Source organism: Syngnathus typhle, linkage group LG6 (genome assembly GCF_033458585.1).
Source record: "Syngnathus typhle isolate RoL2023-S1 ecotype Sweden linkage group LG6, RoL_Styp_1.0, whole genome shotgun sequence".
NCBI classification, from domain to species: Eukaryota; Metazoa; Chordata; class Actinopteri; order Syngnathiformes; family Syngnathidae; genus Syngnathus; species Syngnathus typhle.
Window position 1 is genome coordinate 15,808,759 of NC_083743.1, and position 15,064 is coordinate 15,823,822.

At 44.5% G+C, this 15,064-nt stretch overlaps 1 protein-coding gene across 1 annotated transcript in view; it reads left to right on the plus strand.

The window, feature by feature from the left end:
• msi2b (musashi RNA-binding protein 2b) overlaps positions 1-15,064 on the plus strand; it is a 139,806-nt gene that overhangs the window by 90,892 nt on the left and 33,850 nt on the right. Inside the window, exon 11 of the mRNA XM_061281951.1 lies at positions 1,212-1,286. Within this exon, the coding sequence (XP_061137935.1) occupies positions 1,212-1,286 (75 nt within the window). The remainder of the gene's footprint in view (positions 1-1,211; positions 1,287-15,064) is intronic.

Consider the following 15,064-nt stretch of genomic DNA (forward strand, 5'->3'; position numbering starts at 1 on the left):
CGTCTAATTTGAAAACGAGTTATTTGTCAGTTTGTTTTGTAGCTTTTACTGTATATAATATGAGGTGCTCATACATTTATTTGGGTTGACAGTCATAATGGCCCTCCGAAAAAAGCTATGACTACAATGCGGCCCGCGAAAAGAATGTGTTTGACACCCCTGATCTAGTCTATACATTTCCATGCTTATCTGATTTGTACTAACTAGAGATGCACCGATCCGATATCTGGATCGGATATCGGCCCCGATATCAACAAAATAGATGGATCGGGTATCGGAAAATACAGCCGATCTGTGAGCCGATACTTTCCTTAATCTATTGGGACGCGGGCTACGTCATACGTCAGCAGCACGTGTGCCGCATGCCACGAGAGTTTTCTAAACAAACGCAAACATGGAGCGAACGTTCGCTTCTCTTCCCCGGGTTGCTAAGCGGACGTCAAACCCTGCGCGTTCGCTTCTCTTCGGGTTGCTAATGGGACGTCAAAGGCTGCGCGTTCGCTTCTCTCCCGAATGGGGGGGGGGGGGGGGAGGCTAATCGGATGTCAAATGCTGCGTGTTCGCTTCTCTTCCGGGGGGGTGTTAATGGGACGTCAAACGCTTTGTGTGGCGGGCTCCATCTAGTGTGGAAACTGAGAAGCTGAGCTCAAGCTTCTTGTGCGGGCCATATTCAATTATGTTTTCAGAATTTGCTGCGGGCCAATAAAAACTGGACCATTAGTTTGGACACCCCTAATTTAGACCAAAGAACTGTGTAGTCTGCCTGATGCCATTGCCTTTGGTCTTTTCTGTTCCACATGTAGAGTTATGTAGCTTGTTAAGTCAACCATAATATCGGATCGGTATCGGGTATCGACCGATACGCAAAGCCACGGCATCGGTATCGGTATCGGAACTGAAAAAGTCGGATCGGTGCATCTCTAGTACTCACATTTGGGAAAGGCTTGATTCTGTTCCCATTTAAATATGTCGGATTCCATGTGATTTTTGTCTTGTATGCTGCCATGATGTTTGTTTGAATTGTGCCACTTCGAAGCAACTACTTTGGAATTGTGCCACTTGAACCATATCATGTAAATTCAACCACAGTGGCAATCTGTTAGACCTGATTATATACGTAATGCCAAATATTTGAGGTTCCTAGCATTTTATTAATTCACACTGCAGTATTAAAATGAAATTTTAATTAAAGATGTTTTCTTCTTCTTCAGGTTATCCAAATATTATAGCGACATATGGCAGAGGATACTGTGGTTTTGCACCAAGTTATAGTTACCAATTCCCAGGTAAGTTCTCTTTTTACATATCTGAAAAATAGAACTGATTAAGAAGCAGAAATGGATACATTTGTGAATCACCATCATATGGAATAACTGTCTGTGCCCACCTTACAATACACATGCACCTATCTATTGCACCACTAAACCGCTGATCCAAGAATCGCCCCTGATTCATTGATCACATGCAGCTTTTGTTCATTTAGGATTGACGTCCAGAACCTGTGAAGTCCATTCTATTTTCTAGCTGACCTTGGTCATCAACAGTGTTTGTCTCATATGATGAGCTTTAATTGCATATCTCACCTGTGTACTCTTCTTTTTACTCCTTGGTAATCTCACACAATTTGTGAAGACTGAAAGCGGAGCTGATGCCTTTCTTGGTTTTCTGTTCAGTCCCACAGGCCCTCCTTTGAAATGACTTTTACCTTCCTATCCATCCTCATCCCCCTCATTTACTCCCCTCTGTGATTTCCTGATAGCAACAAATTGACCTTGGTCTGCAGAAGTGGAAGGGAGGATAGCCTTAATTTTTCTCATGCCCTGTTTATAATAGCTTGCTGACTACATGAGATTCAAAATCGAGTAGTCAACAGCAAGTTCAAGTTTCTACAGAGTGTTTTCATGCAAATGAAGTAAAATACAGTTGGTTCCAGTGGTCTGCTGGTCATGTGAATGTTGAGTGCCTCTCCACATCTAAAATGTATGCTATTTTAAGCTTTCTATAGTTAATTTTGCAATATATTTGTAATTGTGAAGGCAATGACCTTCACACGTGTTATTCATGTACTTCATCGTGTGAAGGCGAACTTTAGTATTCTACTTATTCCGCCCACTTTGTTTGTGCCTAACTACTTCCTTATAATTCATCCGATTCACCTCATTCTACTTTTCACTTATTCCAAATACACTGCTTGACAAGCCCACTCACCCAAGCTCTCGGAAATGAAGATGAAAACGCTCTTGTAGGCATTTTTCAGTGTTTCTGGTGGAGTGTTTACTTTGTAGTTCTAGACAAAGTGGCGTGTCGTCGCTAGACCAATCAGTCTTTGGGTGGCTCAACGTATTAAACGTTGAGAAGAGGGTAGGAAAGCGGAGAAGATGAGAGAGGCAAAATGAAGCCTGCGAAGGTCGCATTTTTATAGCCTTAACTCACGGCCCGTCTCCATAGAAACCAGGCCAGATTCGAGGGCTAATTATCGAAGGCTGCGTGAATTTGGACATCAAATTTGTCGCGCCGGAAATGACGCCACGCCATCGCCATATTGTGCGTTGAAGGACGCTGCCTATTACCATATTTTTCGGACTATAAGTCGCGTTTCCTTTCATAGTTTGGGTGGGGGGGCGACTTATACTCAGGAGCGACTTATATGTGTAATTATTCACAAATGTTTACATTACTGACTTACTAGTATAGTTGATCACTTATATATCCTTATATGAGCCTGTGGAATAATTTGAACTGCAACTGACGATGAGTCCGACGTCAGCAGCGCGCCGCACACGCGGCGTTGTTTACATAAAGGACAAAGAATTCGATCGATAGATTCATTGATTTGGAGTGACACAGATGGTTTGATAAAATTGTTGTTTATATTATAGTTATTTGATATATAGTTTATATATCGTTATATGGGCCTATGGAATAATTTGAACTGCAACTGTACTTGGTGTTGGATTTTGTCAAATAAATTGCCCCCAAAATGCCTTAAACTCCGGTGGGACTAATATATGTTTTTTTTCCCCTTTATTGTGCATTTTATGGCTGATGCGACTTGTACTCCGGAGCAACTTTTAGTCCAAAAAATACGGTAATTTTTTAATTGTCTACCTGTCCAAATTCGCCACGGCTTATGCGCTCCACGGACGCAGAGCTTCTAGGGCTGCGAAGGCGTAAAACTTGAACAATTACAATTAAAATTTGCTTAAACATCTACTAAGTATTACATGGAATAATGTAGTCAACGCAAATTTAGTTAAAATCATTCCCAAACCGTGTAGAAAGCAGAAATAATTTAAATGGACTTTAGTTAAACTTTTTAAAGCAAATGTTTAAAATATTGGAATTAATGCTCGGTAGAAAAAAATATTTTGGTTTAAGAATTGTACATTTGTTTGTGTTATATCTGTTTAAGGTTTTCACCTACTACTGCAACTATTTTTACCAATAAACTCAGTGAATCTATGTCTGGTCCAATCCTTTACCAGTGTTGTGCAAAGACATCCTGAACAATGTCCCTGTCATTCAGTGTCATTTGACATAATTCTGTAGATTGATACAGAAGTTTTAATTTAGCCTTTTGGCCTTCACATGCAATTTCTCCAGAAATCACATTCTTTAGTTGCATATTACCTTTGGCACAATGGCAATCAATTTTTTTTTTTGTATGAAGTATGGGTTGTTTTGGTGGCTATTTTTCTAACCCGCAAGCAAGATGGCTGGTTCACTAAAACCCCATCTCCACTGTGCTCACATTTGTCTATAGACTTGAGGTGTGTTCATGACTGCCCACAAAGTAGAACATTTCAAAACAATAAAGAAAAAAAGCTAAATTTATGCAATCAACAGCAATGACTAGTACTTGAGCTCATGACAGAACTGCTACAGGACAGAGCAAAGTCAGTTCGGCTGCATGTCAATTCAAGTCGCAGGGACAGCTACTCAGAGAAAGTGCCTGTGTGTCTAATCAGGAGTGGTTACAATATTGTGTCACACAGTGACGACCCATTGATTTCTTGATTCAGGCATGACCAATGAGCCCAAATTTTCGTACATGAGTAAATGGAAAGAAACACCACTTTGAAGTGTTTTGGGTGTGTAATTAACATTTTAACATGGATAAAATCTTATAAAGTTGATTTAGTATGATTATGGTATTAACTCATTAAATGCCACTTTGTAGCACAGCACAGCACAGCACCTCAGTGCTGGCCATTTTTGAGAATTGACCTATCTTCGAAGGCCAGCAAAATATTGTATTCTATGGTTACATAAACCCACAAAAAGAAAAAAGTTTCTTTAGGTTCTACCATTCATCATTCATTTGTAATCTCTCGCAGAAGTTTAACATCGGTTCAAGTTTAACTGGAAAGCCTGTTTTTAGGAAAAGTCTGGAGTGACTTTTCATTGTTCGTGAATCTGAAAAATTGTTTTGAGTGGCACTAATCTCATTTTAAACATGAAGCACAAAGTGGACATTTGTGGTGTTAGTTGGAGCCACATATCTTGACTTATTTCACACAGGAGTGTCACTTCTCCGCTCTCCCCCTGCCTGCCGGCTGACGCTCCCTCCGCGCCAGTCCTTGGGGGTGCACATCGCCAAATTGAAATTGCGTGCGGTAATTAGTGCTGATCGCCGTCACCTGTCCTATGTTAACTGTGGTTAGGGCGTGTATAAAGACGCGCCCATCAGTCCTCGCTGGTTCATCTGCATTGACACACGCACGCCTGCCACCCGTCTCTGCTCTGTTCCTGGTGCCTGTTTCCCTGACTGGCTGTGTGGCAAGATTTCTGTTTTTCTGACTCGCCATGTAGCGAGATGCCTGGACTTTGTTTGCCCCGACCTTCTGCCCTTCCCCGACCACAAACTATGCCCCTGTCTGCTTCGACAACGAGCATCTGCTGACTGGCTTGTCACTCCGCTTCGTACACCTGCTCTGCTGACGTTCCAGCCCTCCTTGTCTCCTCTTCCCTTTTCCTAAATAAAGTCGGTTCCTGCATTTGGTTGCCCTGCCTCGTTTGTGACGAGCAGTGGCGTGATGTCATCTTTGTGACATCTTCACAACGCATGTTTCCACACCAGATGGACAGAGGTGGCATTTGATATGAAAAGTGCATGCTTATAAATACAAAAAAAATGGACTTCTTGACAAATGTGGTTTATTTGCTGATTTCCAAACAGATTTGTGGGCTAAAGAAAACTAATGTACGGACCGGAATTGTGGCTTTAATTTAAGCAGCGTGGCCCAATGAGAAATTGTCTGGTTGTACAGACTACCCACCGGTGTTATTCGCCCACACCATGTCCTCACACACACACACACACACACACACACACACACACACACACACACACACTCATGAACACTTGACTCTAATCAAGTATTTAGTGCCAACATTTGCGTTTTGACACCATACCCATTTTTCTGGTGTTAAACATTAGCACAAGAAATGGCCTCTTGAACAACGTTTCCTAGGCTAGTATCTGTTCATTTACCAAGTTTCATACAAATTAACCAACCATCTCTTTACTTTTTATCTTTTTTATTTTAAGTGGATATATGTATGTGATTAGAGCTAACTGCAAAATGAGCCTGTGTATTCATGTGTTTAGGAGTAATCATGTCACGGGTCGGAATTGAGCAGGGCGACCAAATGCAGCTCGGACCAGGGTTTAACAACCTAAGAAAACAACAATGTGACTGACCGACAGACTGGCTAACAGAAACAGAACTGACAGACAAGGACGTGAGACAGGAGACAAGAAACAAGAACAATCTGACAGGGGAGTGGGGGGCAGACAGGACTTAAATACAAGACAGGTAACGAGAGACGGTGAGGGTGATCACCTTGATCACGGGCAGGCACAGGAGGGGAGGGGCGAGTACACAGAGACACTAACAGAAACCATGACAACATACACATAATAAAATAACCGGGGACGAGTCGTGACAAATCATTAAGGTCCTGTTCTGTCAGAGGAAGCATTCTCTCTGCAACCTCAATTAATAAATCTACCCCTATTGTTTCTTCCTCTTTTATCGAATATTACCTGTTTTATTTAGGGTCATGTCTTATATGAATCACATGGAGCTTCTTGTAGAGTAGTGAAGTTCCTTTTCCTTACCTGCTCAGTGTCATGGCAAGCTAGAGCCCCTACTTACTGTTCGTGTCAATGTCGGTGTATATATAGACAGTCAACCCATTCATATTCACACACACCACTGAGTGGGTCTGAGTGGGTCTGGATCATGCATGGATCTCCATCTTCTGATGGAGCTTCCCAGAGCTCCAGTTGCCCATAGCTCTTCTACTTTGCTCTGCATTTGGCTTTGAAATTTGAGAGCACACCACATCATTTCTTGTTTTGACAGCTTTCCCTGATGCCTAATGTACTCTAGCTGTAGTGTCTGTGATGTTTCACACAGGGCAGACAGGTTGCAGAATGCTGCACTTTCACTAGCAGAGCAAACAAGCCTGTATTTTCTCAGAGAATCTGTCGACAGCGGGCTGTCAACAGTGGGCTGCCGATTTTGGGGGAAAGATGATGGCACCAATAGGATCTTTGCCAGGCCTCAGTGCTCTCACAAAACCATTAGCCTTGATGGGACACATTAAAAATTGCTAATGTGTGTTTGGGAATTTAAAGATAATACACAACAATGCAATGTTTTGGGGTGCCTGCTTCCTGCTTTCACTTTGCAAAAAATACCATAAATACTTTTTTGCTACTCATTACTGTTGGATTTGATCCACAATTTGGAAAGCGCGCTACCCGTGTTTCACGGCAAGAGCCTATAGCCAATCACCTGTTATCCAATTCACTCACTGCATGCTCGGTTTCTTTCTTCAGTTTAAGGAAAAGAATAAGACACCGAAACAAAATAAAGACTTACACAGGTTGGTTGGTCAATCACAATTCTTGTCTGTTTCCAGGAAAAATACAATCCAGCGCTGGGCTTTTCGTCCAACAATGCTCACGAGCAGAAAATCGCCACTCAGAAAAAACAACGCTCAAAGTTCCTTGGTCATCTTATAATCAGTTGCACATGCCGGTGGGGAGCCGAGTTTGATGAGTGATGATTCATGGGGGTGGGGGCAAGTTCGATGAGAGCTGATTCCATGGGAGTGGGGGCAAGTTCGATGAGAGGTGATTCCATGGGAGTGGGGGCAAGTTCGATAAGAGCTGATTCCATGGGAGTGGGGGCAAGTTCGATAAGAGCTGATTCTATGGCAGTGGGTGCTGGTGCGGTGGGAAATGATTCCATGGGGAGTTGATGCGGTGAGGGGTAATTCAGTGTGTGTGTGTGTGTGTGTGTGTGTGTGTGTGTGCGTGTGTGTGTGTGTGTGTGTGTGTGTGTGCGTGCGTGTGTGTGTGTGCGTGTGTGAGGGGGGGTTGATTTAGTGGTGGCTGTTCTTTCCCCTCCAGCTCCTTCCAGTCTTTTGGCCTTGGCAATCAACCTTTGGCCGAGTTCTTCGCTGTCCTTCTCCTGCCATTTTTGCTCTGGCACCTCTGCCTGTTTATCTCCAGGTCCCGCCACCTCCTGTAAATACTTTCCATCGACTGTTGCCCATTCTCAACATCCACTCAACCTCTTGCACACATCCACTCAACATCTTGCCAATTTGTTATTTTGTACGGAGTTACGTGAACGTTTAGGTGTGACAAACTGTTAGCCGGGACGTGAACTTGTGATCATGCTGCATTTAGCAATTTCATTAATACTCAATCCATTAATGTTTCCTGGCTATGTTTCGTCTATTTTCCATGCAAAGCTTTTACTTACCACATACCGTGCATTTCTTTCTTAAATCATTTCTACTTAAATCAATGAGGTGTGAGCATATCTGTTTTTGTAGCTAGGCGGGACTTTTTAGAAACCATTTTCTTCATTACTTATACCTTTTTGTAAGATATGCTATACCTTACAATAGATACCAGTATTATCAATACCTGCAAAGCATTCATTTGTGTGCTAGTTTTACAATAATTTACCCTTTTTATCTAAGGTCTTGTTCATTTTAACTTCAGGGAAACAGACCTGCCTGAGTCACCTTAAATCCCTTAAAAGTCAATGACATAAAAGTGTAAATGTGGTTTCAGATATTGCTATGCCAACATTGAAGAACTGTATGGAAAAATAGTGTTTTCAAGGGCACTAATCCAGCGTGGTGAAACTATGGGGCAGGGGATGTATAGAAAATCTCTTTTTTTAGTTGCCTATTTCTTAAAATGTCAGTTAGCAAGCTGTTCTGAAGTTGCCTCATTTTGATGTAAATTTAATCGAAAATTTACAAAACAACACTGCCACATTGAGTTTCTCTATCCATGACCCTGCAGCTAGGCTGTGCTAAGATTTGCCATTCTCAAGCTAGACAAAGTTGTCAACATGGAAACTGGAGGTATTTGTTTTTGGCGATATGTCTGATGCATGTGCCACATGGATGCTAATTGACAAGTGTAATGTGGTCATCAGGTGATAAACTGCTACCTTTGTGAGTAATCATGCAAATGATATTTCATGTGGGCTTGATTTTTTTTCTTTACGTTACGTCTACATTATGTTCCCACATGTGATAGACCGATTATTGGCCGGGCCTATTTTCAGAGCCGGTGTTTGTCATTTTGCCGATTATCAGCATCGGCCTATATTTATTCATTCAACTGCCAATGAATGTTTAATTTAAAACTGGGTCAGGGACTTACAGTTTATTTTATGGCTATTGTACTTTTTCAACTATAGTGACATTAAGCATATACTATAGTTCAAAAGTTTGGGGTCACTTAAAATGTCCTTATTTATCAAATAAAATCGCTATTTTTCTAATGCGGATGACATTAATCTAATCAGGAATACACTCTACATGTTGTTAATGTGGTAAATGACTATTCTTGCTGCAAACGTCTGGTTTTTATTGTAATATCTACATGTGTATAAAGGCCCATTTCCAGCAACCATCTTTCCAGTGTTCTAATGGTCCATTGTGTTCGCTAATTGTGTTGGAAGGCTAATGGATGATTAGAAAACCCTTGAAAACCCTTGTGCAGTTGTGTTAGTTTTCATCGAAAACACCAAATTGTCTGGGTGACCACAAACCTTTGAACAGCAGTGTAAGTAATTTTGTTTCTTAGTTTTGAATTCAAGATTCAAGAGTTTTTTATTCGCCATGTTTGAGCGTGCCAAACGAGGAATTTGACTTCGGTAGAAACACACCCTCTGTTCAACATTTAGGTGACTAACAACATTCAGGACATGTGAATAATGGCAAAGACAGTGTAGACAAATTCAAAAAGGTGTGAGGAGCAGGATGTTATTGCACAGTAATGTCTCTGAGACTCTATGAGTGGTGTGAGTTCATCAGAGGAACAGCCTGGGGGAAGAAGCTGTCTCTGTGTCTGCTGGTTTTGGCGTACCGAGCTCTATAACGCCGTCCGGAGGGGAGTAGTTCAAACAGACTGCAACCCGGGTGAGAAGGGTCTGTAGAGATGTTCCTTGCCCGATTCCTGGTCCTGGACAGGTACAAGTCTTGGATAGATGGGAGGTTGATTCCAATGATCTTTTCTGCAGTTCTGATTGTCCGTTGTAGTCTGTGCTTGTCTTGTTTGGAGGCCGATCCAAACCAGACAGTGATGGAGGTGCAGAGGACAGACTGGATGATGGCAGTGTAGAAGGTCTTCAGAAGCTCTCGCGGCAGGTTGAACTTCTTGAGCTGTCTCAGGAAGTACAGCCTCTGCTGGGCCTTCTTCCGGACAGAGTCTATGTGGCCGGTCCATTTCAGGTCCCGAGAGATTGTGGTTCCCAGGAACTTGAAGGTGTCTGTGGAAAGAATAGTATTACTGCGGATAGTGAGGGGTAAAAGTGGTGAAGGGTCTCGCCTGAAATCCACTGTCATCTCCACGGTCTTGACCGGGTTCAGCTCCAGATGGTTTTGACTGCACCAGTGGACCAGCCGCTCCACCTCCTGTCTGTACGCAGTCTCATCACCGTCCTGGATCAGTCCGATGAGAGTGGTGTCGTCTGCATACTTCAGGAGCTTCACAGGGGAGTCACCTGAGGAGAAATCATTGGTGTAGAGGGAGAAGAGCAGTGGGGAGAGGACGCAACCCTGAGGGGCTCCAGTGTTGGTGGTCCGGGTGTCAGATGTGATGCCCCCCAGCCTCACACGCTGTCTCCTGTTGGTCAGGAAGCTGGTGATCCACTGACAGGTGGAGGCAGGCACCGCAAGCTGGATGAGCTTCTGTTGGAGGATGTCAGGGGCGATGGTGTTGAACGCCGAGCTGAAGTCCACGAACAGGATCCTGGCGTACGTTCCTGGGGTGTCCAGGTGGTGCAGGATGTAGTGCAGTCCCATGTTGACCGCATCATCCACTGACCTGTTTGCCCGGTAGGCAAACTGGAGGGGGTCAAGCAGGGGGCCCGTGACCTCCTTCAGGTGGTTCAGCACTAACCTCTCGAACGATTTCATGACCACAGATGTCAGTGTGACGGGTCTATAGTCATTCAGACCTGTGATGGCGGGCTTCTTGGCTACTGGAACGATGGTGGAGCTCTTGAAGCACGAGGGCACCTCACACAGCTCCAGAGAACGGTTGAAGATCCGTGCAAAGGTGGGCGCCAGCTGCTCAGCGCAGACTTTCAAGCAGGAAGGTGACACGCCGTCCGGGCCCGGTGCCTTCCTGGTCTTTTGTCTCCGGAACATCTGGCGCACTTCCTCCTCGCGGACCTGGAGTGCGGGCGCGGCCTCTGCAAGAGAGTGAGTGGGTGACAACGATGATAGAGGTGTGGACGCAGCAGTTGTGGGGAGAGGTGAGTATGTAGATTGTGTTGCAGGAGGTCCTGTTGTGTGGGAGGACCAATCAAACCTGCAGTAGAACTTGTTTAGCTGGTTAGCAAGTCTTGGGCTCTCTACAGGACGGGTGGTTCGTTTCTTGTAGCCCGTGATGCTCTGCAGACCTTTCCACACCGTTGAGGGATCAGGATTGGCAGAAAGGTGTCTCTTCAGGTTCTCCCCGTAACACCTCCTGGCTTTCCTGACCTCTCGGTTCAGCGTGTTTCTGGTCTGCCTGAACAGCTCGCGGTCGCCGCTCCTGTAGGCCTCCTCCTTGACTTTGCGCAGCCTCCTGAGGTTCGGTGTAAACCAAGGTTTGTCGTTGTTGTACGTGCAGAAGGTCTTAGTCTGCACACACAGATCCTTACAAAAACTGATGTATGATGTGACAGTGTCAGTGAGTTCATGCAAGTCTGAAGTTGCAGCTTCGAAAGCTCCCCAATCGGTGCAGTCAAAGCAGGCTTGGAGGTCCTGCCTTGACTCCACTGTCCACTTCCTCACACTCCTCACCACAGGCTTAGAAGTTTTTAGTTTCTGCCTGTAGGCCGGGATCAGATGAACTAGACAGTGGTCCGATAGTCCTAAAGCTGCACGAGCCGCAGAGTGGTATGCATCCTTGATCACGGTGTAGCAGTGGTCCAGAGTCTGTGCCCCTCTGGTGGGACACGTTACGTGCTGTCTGTATCTGGGGAGTTCGTGTGCGAGGTTCGCCCTGTTAAGATCACCTAGAACAATGATTAGTGAGTTTGGTAGAAGTTTCTCCATGTCTGTTACCTGGTCAGCCAGCATCTGCGTGGCTTCACTCGCACGTGCGTGTGGTGGAATGTAAACAGCCGCCATGACGATCGAGGAGAACTCCTGTGGTGAATAGAACGGCCGGCAGTTTATGAATGACAGGGTCCTTGCTAACACGTTATCAAAACATAACTTTTATATTAAGATATAGTGATCCCTTGTTTATCGCAGCAGATGCGTTCCAGAACCACAGATAAAAATGAAAATCCGCGATGTAGGAATGATATATGTATTATTTAGAAATTTGAACATCATTGTATTAAAATTGGTGTTTCTTTTTGGCCGCTAGAGGGCATGGGTGTATTTCAAGTCTATTGGAAGTAAGTTTTTCCTTGCCAAGCAATGCAAAGTACCTACCTTTAGAATTACCACTCTTCACTAACCCGGGGGACATCATGCGTGGCGAAACCAAAGTGAATGCAATGAGCATGAATCTCCTGTTCATCGCTCAGAGACACGCCCCGTGCTATCAGCGTGTATTTAAACGCCGTTCCCCCGTCACTCAAGAAAAGCTGCTGAATTTCAGCCTCCACAATAGGTGAAATGCAAATTGGTGAGGGATCACTGTACTTTCACTTCACTTTTAAAAATAAAATATTTCACTTGGGCGGCACGGTGAAGCACTGGTTAGCATATCCGCCTCACAGTTCAGAGGGTGTGAATTCGATTCCACCTCCGGCCCTCCCTGTGTTGCGATTGCATGTTCTTGCCGTACGTGGGTATTCTCCGAGCACTTGGGTTTCCTCCCGCATCCCAAAATCATGCATGGTAAGCTGATTAAGCACTCCAAAGTGCCTGAAGGTACGGGTGCGAGTGGGGATGGTTGTTCGTCTCTGTGTGCCCTGTGATTGGCTGGCAACCAATTCAGGTGTCCCCCTCGCTTATTGCACCTACTGGATTTGGGAATTTGGTCCACATAAAAGGCCCACCTTCAGTTTTGAGAAAGTGCAAGGCTTTTAGGTGTGCCTTTTATAGTGCGGAAAATACGCTACTAGTAATTTGGCTGCTATTCTCTCATTTGGCCACATAAAGACAATAAAAACATTAATGTGGTTCTCCACTCTTCTTGCATTCAACGCAATAAGCAACATATTGACACTTTACATATTTATGAGTCACACTTATAATTAGCCGTGTATGAGAGGTGTCGGGGCAAATGGAGACACGGAAGGAATACTCATGATTGATTTTATGTTTGCATCTGCAAAATTTAGAACAGTAACAATGATATCATATACATAATCATATTTGACTTAAATTTAATTCCACTTGAAACATAAAGCATGAAGTGGACATATATGTGACGATAGTAATAATGGAGCCACAAAGATGGTCGGTTTGAGACACGAGTCAATATGTGTGGTCGTCTTTAGTTGCACTCTCCTGGAAATTACATGAACAAGGGGCACGTCTCTCATTTCTAGCTACATGTATCCGTCCTTTCGCCTCGCTCTTCTTTTTCTCTTTGGGATTTCTCATGACTGTAACCAGATGAATGAGAACCTGTCAAGCTGCAAATAGAGAAATGCCCCTATATGCAGAATCATATTTATTTTCATAAACACTGCGCCATGTGACATTGTTCTGTATGCATGCGTGTCACCCAGGTCATATTAGAATTCAGATTTGTTTTTGTATTGTAAAGGAGTGCATAAACGATTGGATTTAACAAACAATTTTAAATGGCCATTATGCCCTGCAGTGTGAATATAACCTAAGTGCTCTTTGGTTCCTCCTGACCCGCACTTATGTTTTTATAACCTTCTGGAGAGGCAGAGGCTATTTCGTTCAGCATCGGCCAGCAGGGTCGCCCGGTTGAAAAATAAAGTCAAAGTCAAAGTCTGCTTTATTGTCAATTTCTTCACATGCCAAGACACAAAGAAATCGAAATTACGTTCCCACTATCCCACGGTGACAAGACATAGTACACAATATACATACAAGTAAACAACACAAAAATAAATAAATAAATAAATAAAAACAAGAAGGCACAAGCAATGAATAAATCGTCATCGGCATCACAGTCTCGAAAGACCATAGATTTCTTGTGTCTGGAGGTTAGATGTTCTTTGCACAGCGTCTGCTGTGGCTGGTGAGTCCTATCCGTGAGAGGCAGACACGGCCACAGATGTTACAGATGTGGGCCAGACCCGGTGGCGGTGGGGGCATGGTGGCTTGCTGCCTCCTCAATTTCCTTTTCGTTTCTCGGTGTTGAGCCAGGGTGATTTCGTAGGTCTGCAGCCCGTTTTGGAGAGCCTGTTGCCATTTGTGACGATCCTGGGCGACGTCTTCCCAGATGGCTGGGTTGATGTTGAAGGATTTGAGGTCTTGTTTGCAGACATCCTTGTAGCGGAGCAGTGGGCGGCCCACTTGCCTTTTGCCTGATTTTAGCTCTGCATATAAGACGTCCTTTGGCATACGGCCATCTTCCATCCGACGGACATGGCCCAGCCAACGGAGACGCCGCTGCTTCAGCAGGGAGAGCATAGTGGGGAGCTGTGCACTCTCCAGGACTGCACTGTCTGTGATCCTGTCCCGCCAGGTGATGCCCAGTATGCGTCTCAGGCAACGCAGATGGAAAGAGTTTAGCCTTCTCTCTTGATGTGCATAAAGAGTCCAGGCTTCGCTGCCATACAAGAGTGTACTGACGACACAGGCCCTGTACACTTGCACCTTTGTATGGATGGTGAGCTTGCTGTTCTGCCATACTCTGGGTGTCAGTTTTCCAAAGGTAGAAGCTGCTTTCCCAATCCGGCTGCTGACCTCGGCATCGAGTGATAAATTGCAGGTGATGGTAGACCCAAGATAGATAAAGCTGCTTACAGCTTCCAGTGTGTAGTTGTTGATGGTGATGGAGGGTGGGACAGTAGTCCCCTGGCCCATTGTCTTGGTTTTGTTTAGGCTGATGGTGAGGTTGAAGTCCTGACATGCTTGGCTGAACCGGTCTAGAAGAGTCTGCAGGTGTTCCCTAGTGTGTGTTGCTAATACTGCATCATCAGCAAACAACATGTCCCGAATGGTGAGTGGTCTGACCTTGGTTTTTGCTCTCAGTCGGGATAGGTTGAATAGCTTGCCGTCTGTCCTGGTGTGTAAGTAAACTCCTTCAGTTGATGTTCCGAAGGCTTGGCGCAGGAGGAGAGAGAAGAATATCCCAAACAGAGTGGGTGCCAAAACGCATCCCTGTTTGACACCACAGCGGATGTTAAAGGACTCAGAAGTGTACCCATCGTACTGAACAGTACCTTTCATGTCAGTGTGGAAGGACTGGAGGATGCTGAGGAGTTTTGGCGGGCAACCTATCCGTTTCACCATTTGGAAAAGGCCGCTCCTGCTCACCAGGTCAAAAGCCTTGGTAAGGTCAACGAAGGCCATGTAGAGAGGTTTATGTTGTTCTCTGCACTTCTCCTGCAGCTGTCTCAGGGTGAAGATCATGTCCAGAGTT